General features: G+C 36.9%; 1 protein-coding gene across 1 annotated transcript; it reads right to left on the minus strand.

Moving 5' to 3' along the window:
* Window positions 1-203: 203 nt before the first annotated feature.
* On the minus strand, window positions 204-2652 carry LOC120289888 (eugenol synthase 1-like). Its single transcript, XM_039305274.1, has 5 exons — window positions 2449-2652; window positions 1112-1246; window positions 809-1037; window positions 508-711; window positions 204-403 (listed from the first exon to the last, which is right to left on the minus strand). The coding sequence occupies exons 1-5, from the start codon at window positions 2650-2652 to the stop codon at window positions 204-206; spliced, it is 972 nt and encodes a 323-aa protein (XP_039161208.1).
* Window positions 2653-8094: the final 5442 nt, after the last annotated feature.

Consider the following 8094-nt stretch of genomic DNA (forward strand, 5'->3'; position numbering starts at 1 on the left):
TATTGTATTATATTAGAAATTCATTTGACATATGTAATTTGAATGACTCGTTACAGAGTTCTATCAGTGATTGACAAATCCCAACCAGATGAATAAAGCATGAATCGTGCTGCATGATCCCACTGATTGCGATTCGAGTTCAAGCGCTCTAATCATAATTACACAGACGATGTGCAATGAGTCGCAAGCTTAAATGCAACTCATCATTCCAATGCCGCGCAAGCAGGCTCCGGAGGGTCGACGAGGAATATATCGAGGAGCTGGTCGATGGTGGTATACTCGATTTCGGGATACAAGCACGAAGCTTCAAGGTCGTCCTCGTCTAGGTCGAAGCTCATCAGATCTCCCTTGACGAATACGGAGTGCAAGATGGACACCGCTATGTTATCCGGACTCGGCAGGCCTGCACATATCACAACTAAAATAGTTATTTTCCACGACACGCCATCAAAGAATTTGAAACTCAGATGGAAACCCTGATGCAGTATATGATAAGTCCCCACTTACTCTGAGAGAGCTTGATCAGCTCATCCTCCTGCACGCATACTTTCTCGAATTTCCGACCCGTTTTCTTTTCCCACGACGAGATCAACTCGTTCTGAGAGATTATGTTCCCCGGTGGACGGTAAATCACGACACGGTTGCGCGTCCTTGGGTCGTTCGCCACTTTGATAGTGTATTTGGCGACGTCTTGCTCCCAATTAAGCACAGCTGACAATACAGTACCGTAGATTCAGTGAAGTATTAATGCTAAGGAGTTATTACTAGCTGCCTAGATTACGATTGCAGATAAGCATTGTAGAAATACCCTTTGCCTCGCCAGTCCCGTAGACAACGATGTCAAGTCGTGGGTCGTGAGGGTGAAGCAGAAGATTGATGAAGTACGCTGCGCAGCAGTTGGCGGAGACGAAAGTGTAGGGAATGGTAGATGCTTCGACGAGCCTCCTGATTTCCTTCTTCTTCTCCAGGCATGCTTCGAATGGTGGGAGTGGGGTGATCCTGTCCTCGTCGCACCCGAACTCGGATGGTAGGAACCTCTAGGACAACAAAAACGCAAGAAGAAAACTAAGCCCGGCTCGAAATCTCTTGCTAGGAAAAGAAGGCTGTTTACCGCTATGTTGCCAGCTGCGATTATGGCATCGATTATTTTGATTTGATCATGATATGCGGATACCGGAAGCACGGAGATCACGATATCGACCTGTTTGAGAACGGATACCATCTTCTCGTGCTCCTCCAGTTCTCCCTGTTTTTATACAATTTAATTTTTTACGTCACAAGTCCAATATTGTTTTGCTAAGTTCGTGGTTGTCCGAAGAATAATTGCATGATGACTATTTTTTGTTTCAACAATCCTACCATTCCATGGTTCGTGTATTGGAAAAAGCCCGATATAAGGTTGCATACAATTGATAATCTTGTGAATATTGCGGGAAGGTAACGGATCTTTGAATTCAAGACTAACACAAGCAAAATTAAATTATTAGAGAATTCAATTACAAATGATAAAGATTCCAGATATTTGGGCGATTCAGTCAAAATATTGGAAAATTGTTCAAAAGTTACTAAATCCGTTGCATAGCACTTAGTTCAGCTCTCAAACTTTCTACTTTGACCAATGCAATTCTAAGCTTTTTTACGATCTTCCAATGTCCTTGGCAACAAACAGAGGTAAGAAGATGAATAGTAGAGAAGGAAATGGGGAAAAAAAGGAAACAAAAAAAGACAAAAAAAAAATATTAAGAAAAGTTGCACAACAACATTATTTCATTTAAGATCATTTGTATTATCCATCGGCCATCCCATATAAAACAGTTGACACTAATTGAATCGTCATGTCAGTGACTTCCAACTTAAATTGAACGGGTAGGCTATATTTAAAAATCGTCAGAAGGTTTAGAATTACATTAGCCAGCTTTGAAAGTTGATGACTCAAATGGCAATTGTAAAGTAAATTTAGAAATTTCTTAACAATTTTTCCATTGGAGTGTCGATACATACTTTACAGGAGAGCAAAGAAATTCACTATAAATTGAAAATTATAAAGTTGGAGTCACTCAAGTTTTCCCAACCCTACATTATATTTTCAGCAAAACCCACAAGTGTTATCTCACAATCTCTCACAAAAAAAATAAAAACCTCGCTCTAAAAATTCATGGAGAAAACACCCTGACACTCCTCTTATATGCGCTTTTCGTATTTATATACGTGACTTGTTGACTCAAACTACAGATTTACTCAAATTAGGAATTCAACACCAACGTGGAATTTAGTTCAATATTTCAAGCTTGCTCAGATGTTAAACCATAAAACTTACCATGATTCACAATTTCTGTTTTGATCGAGTTTTTTCCTAGGCTCACACTTTGAAAATGGGTGACTTATTATTCATCATATATAAAGAGAAGACAGATGATGATATATCACACTATGCAGAGAGGGAGAGACCTGGACAAGTGTAACACCAAGAGATCGAAATTCGCCACGAAGGCGTAGACTGGAGGGAGGCATTTGAGGGGTGGGCGGTCGAACGAATACGAAGGTGGGGTGGCCGAATAACGCGCTAGCCCTCACGACATGTTTGCCCAGGTAACCAGTGCCTCCAAAAACGAGGATCTTGCTCTTATTGCAACTACTGCTCGTGATTTCCATCTCTCTCTCTCTCTCTCGGTTGATAAATGAATAGGTCCAGTATGTGTATACCCCTCTCTTTGTCCTACACTGCTTATATAAGATCACATGCACAGCTGATCCATCTCGACTTCTTCGCCTGGATAAGATTGTATACGACTTCCCTCGTGCTCCATGCGATTAATTTATAAGCAATTCGGTCCTACATCAGAATAAACTTAAAGTAAAAGGTACAACCAATGTCTTTGGGAAATGTTAAAAAAAGACGAAAAAATATATTAAATGATGCTCCTAAGGTCCTATTTTCTATCCTAGATGTGCTCATAAGGGAAACCAAAAATAGAAGATAAAAAAAATAAAAAAAATATGTCTAGTGGTGCGGGAAGAGTATGCTCTGTCACGTTACCCTCCAATAAAATGAAAGTATAATTGCAAATGTGACAGATACAAAAAAACTCGTGTTAATAAACAAAGGAGACCAAAGGTCGCTTGCGTAGGAGAAGTCTTCAAGGTTGGCCTATCGATAACAGTCGACATCTAAAGACCTAAATCTATTAAAGTCAAAGAGTTAATACTCTAAAAAAAATCCTAAATTGATGCTCTTATGATAAATTTATCTTAAATTAATTTTTTGAACATTAAAAATTCTAAATTGGTATAATTTTGACAATTTTACCCCCACTAGTATATACTTTATTAATTTCTGTTAAATTTTACCGTCAAATTATAAAATTGGATAAGACTTGACAATTGACCGATTTACCAATTTGAGATTTTATTCTCCATTTGTCACAATTGTACCACTTTTACGGTTTTTTGTGGTGTTAGTCTAACTTAATGGAGGGTATATTTGTAACAAATATACAATTTTTGGGTTTTTAGTAGTAAAAAAAAAATAATTTAAAATAAGTTTATCATAAATTTATGGTCATTTGGAGTAAATTTATCATAAGTGTATTAATTTGGATTTTTGGTAGTCAAAAAATTAATTTAGGGTAAATTCATCATAGGTATACCAGTTTAGAGTTTTCTAGGGTATTAATCTAAAGTAAAATGAAATGTGTGAAGGCCTATTCCTAGCAACTTTTGCTTCTTCTTTGCTTTTTCTTTGAAACTACTTAGACAAAGAAAAACGTTTTGGATTTCAAAGAATTATAAAATAAAATAAAAAGTATGTAATGTTCAATATGTTGAAATCTAAATTACATACTCATATATTTTGGAAGGTTTCAGACGTTTTACATTCAACAAGAGTCAAATGAGAAAACCATAGGGTTGTAAAATTTAAAACATAAAAAACGGAAGTCACTCCAAACAGGTCGAATAAAGACATATTTTTTGGTCATATTAACAAGCGTTCCTCCACTCAATAAGGAAATGTTAATTTTCAGAATATTGATTACACACGTATATATTATGAGAAATATTTGTATATTGAAATATTTAATAATCATTTACTTGTACGTATCATTGGCTTCAACAAGCACACTAGCTCCAATTACCAAAATTTAAAGTCAAGAGGGATTAGATGAAAGAAGTTAATAGATCAATTAAAAGATCAAAATGAATTAATAAAAATGCTCAAGTTCGACAATCGATAGAGAAATCCATTTTTTGAGTCCTTTTAGGTGAACTTTGTTAGTTCTACGAATTAGATTATTTTTTATAATCAAACTTTCAATTTGGCATGCTTGTTCAGGAAATAAAAGAAAAGAAGGAGGGCCAAATCTTTTTAGGAATTTTGGAATTTTGTAAGAAGAGAGAAGGTATTTTAAATTTAGGGCATTTTCTTCTTTCAAAAGCCATTTTAACGTAGCATGCTTTTTAAATAAAGAAAATGACACAAATTATCACTGAATTTTGATCCAATGTATAATGTGGTCTATGAACTATTATTTTATTCAATATGGTATCTAAACTATAGCCTAATGTTTAATGTGATTCATGAACTTTTAATTTATTAAATGCGGTCCATGGATTTTTAGTACATGTTCTATGTAGTCTCTAAACTATATGAATATGTTCAATTATAATATAATCTTTAAATTGACAATATTGAATATTTTCATATAGTCGAGAACTAAATTGAATAAATTAAAAATTTATATACATCATTACATATTAAACCAACATTTAAGAATCACTTATATCATTATCCCGATCCGAAATCCACTTGTAGCAATTGTTGTTCTCGTTGCCTTCGATTTATTATTCCTCATCTTCATAATTTTTTTTTTTTTTTATTATTTTTTTCAAATTTCTTATTGGAAAATTACCGTTGGTTTTAACGACCACAATGCCCTTAAGGGCAGCAATACCTGCTAGAAAAAGACGCATCACATGTCCCATCAACGATGACTTTGTGTCACGGCAAAGGGCTTGGCGTGCGTGATTAGGCGATCAAGTCAATTTGGGTCGGCCGAAGCGGTCCCCACGGGAATCTCCACGTGAAACAAGTGTCCTCTCGTCATTGGACGGGACCCAAAACCCATTTACAAGTTATTGATTTCTAGCCAAATCAAATTGTAATGATTGGGGCGAGTTGACATATAATTCAGTCGTACAAGAGCGCCAGTAGACGTAACTCAGTCAGCAAATGCTCGATCGGTAACATCACGAATGGCTCTGACTGCTGCAACTCTTCTTTCCACTGTGAACATTCTACGTAAAGCACGGCTTGAAATCAACGTACATTCTCAAGTACATGCATGTTATCATGCTCTGGAGCGCTTTGGCAGATTATGTTACTCCCAGAAAATGTTGATCAGTGGGATCCAAAAGGCATGACATGGCTAACTCGAGAAGGAATTTACCAGCTATTTCAACAATCCCATGAACCAAACACTGGAACTTTATAAACCATGAATGGAAAAATCATACTCAAAAGAAATTTAAAAAGAAAAAGAAAGAAAGAAGAAACATATAGAACAGCGATGCTGCTAAGCCAAAATTAAAGCAGAGTATAAGAAGGAGGACAAGAAACCAACGTTGTGTTTCACTGCTAGAAAGCCAAATTGGTTTGAGACTAGGTGAGATGTGAAACTCTCGAGGACATGGGATTCAAGAACAACTATAAAAATTGAGAAATGATTTCTATGTGAGAATAATAATATATTATTGACCATAAAAATAAATTAATATTTTATTATAAATTATTGTGAGACCCATTTTTTAAAGAATTTATAACTCACAATAAATTGTTATTTTCAAAATAAATCAAATATTGTTTTGCTAATAAAGTTCATAGAAATTTGAGCACGAGAGAACGAAGAAATGGAGTGGGAAGAAATTAAATGAAGTCGCGTCGAAACCTTACAAGTAAACAGCTAGGGCTTTGGTGCCCCGCCTCGCTGTGCGCAAAATTCCGGCCATAAGTTTCCCAAAGTTTCAACACACGCACACACTCCACGAACCGGGAGAACTGGCCAACTCACCCACACTAGACATAGAGAGAACGATGAGATAGGTCACGAAAAAGGGGGAGGCGATCGAATTGCTGGGGTACCTGAGGTCCAGCGACGACAACATGTGCTGCGTTGGCGCGGGGTAGCTGCCTTTTGGGAGTTTGACCACAGTGGCAAGTGACGAAAAATGGATTCATGAAAAACAAACAAATACTCAAACAATCGAATGCCAAAAACAAGCATGGAAGCTTGTCCGAAGATACATGTAATACCAATCGAAAGTCATATAACATACTTTATTTGTCACAAATTAAGTATTTGTTGCAATCTTAAAGGAATTAATAGGAGCCTTGGAGTTCCGTTTGTCGAGGGAGTTTATTATCTTCAAAAGGAAAATGTACATTCTATCTTCCTAAAAATTAACGTTCCCTTTTCATTTTCTTTTTATATATATCAGTTATTTTCACTACTACTCTTTCTCTCTTATGGGCTCTTTCTTATGATCCGACTTTGGCCTAACATGGGCGGATGAGCCTAGCTTGGCCCAACCAATAAAAAAACCATCAGCAAGCAAAACTATGAGTTACTGAGCGGTGTTCTTTTTTTTGTTTTGTCGATCCTACTCTAATTCATGCTCTCATACTTTTGTCATGTTTCTTTGCAGGGTGTGGTATTCGAACCTCCCACCTCGCCATTCTCATGTAGAAATGGTGACCACTGAGATAAACCCCAGTGGTTGAGCGAGTCTTTGTTGAAGAGGCATTCATTTAAGTATTTCAGGTGATAGTGAGAAGAAGCAAAACTTGTTGTGACATAAACTAAAAGCTTAGGGTCTGCACAGTAACATTCTAGTTTTTTTGTTCTTTTGCTCTTTTATTCCCTGAAATAGAAAAAGAACAAAAATCCATTCGATAATGTTAGTTAATTTTTCTATTTCTTAGAATAGAAAAGTGGCCAAGGTGTGACATCTAGATTTTTGCTTAGGTCCCGAATGCTTAACGATCGATGCCACATCATTGAACTCATCATCAGACCGTACTAATTGCACCACTGCAAAGACTTTCAACCTCCCCTCATTTCCGTCATTGCTAAACCATCTCATTCCCTCGCCATGACACCTCACCGTGCCTCCTTGCTACCTCGGCCCACGCGACCACCAGCGCCACCACCGCCTTAACCTTACCACAACAAAGGCAATTCACGAACCCCAGCTGGTGTGTGACCCTGGTGAGAAGCCAATTGGTCAGCAGCACATGCCGAATCCTTCCTCTTGGCACGACGACCATAAGCGGCAGAGGAGAATAAAGACCAGCGCCTTTCCTTGTTTCTTCCTCACACCGTAGAAAAAAATCCATCGCTACTGCCACGTCTCATCCTTTCGAAAATGTAATAATAATAAAAAATTCTACCGATCATTTTAAGCTAAGCAAACGATTCTATTTTGAAAATATTCAATTTTTCACGAATAAACGGACTCATCCTTTCGGAAACCCTCTTGGAAAACATGCACGGCCTCCTCATGTCGAGCTGTCCGGCCACTGCACGCAGCCCCGTCCACGTCGAAAGCCCTGCCAGCCCCAAAAACCTCCATCTTTTCTTAGTCAACGGGCTTTTGTTTTTGTTTTTCCTTTTATTCTTTGTCTCTTATATTTATTGTCAAACACCGTCTTCAGATGTAAATCGGTTTTTTTTTTCTTTTTCTTTTTGTGAAGATGAACAAGAAATGTCGGAGAAAAAAAAAAGAAATGTCGGAGAATGAATTGATTTTATAATTGATTTTGATTCTAATTGATTCAATCATGGATATTCGGACATGAAATAGGAAAATGTAATCATATTTATTCTTTCCTTGGTTCTCTTTTATATTATAAATACAAGCATACTTGTATAGAGAATATACAATGAAAATCACAATTTCCTCCAAATGCATATCGTCTTCATTTCCTTTCATAGTATCAGAGTGACATTGCTTATGACCTAGCTTCTGCAAAAATCCATCAGAATTGCCCTCGGTAGTTCTTCAATTTTTGTTGTTGTATTTTTGTCCTGCAAAACAAGT

This window comes from Eucalyptus grandis, chromosome 11 (assembly GCF_016545825.1).
Source record: "Eucalyptus grandis isolate ANBG69807.140 chromosome 11, ASM1654582v1, whole genome shotgun sequence".
Taxonomy (NCBI): Eukaryota; Viridiplantae; Streptophyta; class Magnoliopsida; order Myrtales; family Myrtaceae; genus Eucalyptus; species Eucalyptus grandis.

Excerpts from the sequence above, each read along its gene's own strand:
- LOC120289888 (XM_039305274.1), bottom strand. The coding sequence starts at position 2,652 with ATGGAAATCACGAGCAGTAGTTGCAATAAGAGCAAGATCCTCGTTTTT. Across the intron at positions 1,038-1,111 it reads TCGCAGCTGGCAACATAGCG|AGGTTCCTACCATCCGAGTT; the intron begins GTAAACAGCCTT and ends TTGTTGTCCTAG. Across the intron at positions 404-507 it reads GCTGATCAAGCTCTCTCAGA|GCCTGCCGAGTCCGGATAAC; the intron begins GTAAGTGGGGAC and ends TGATATGTGCAG.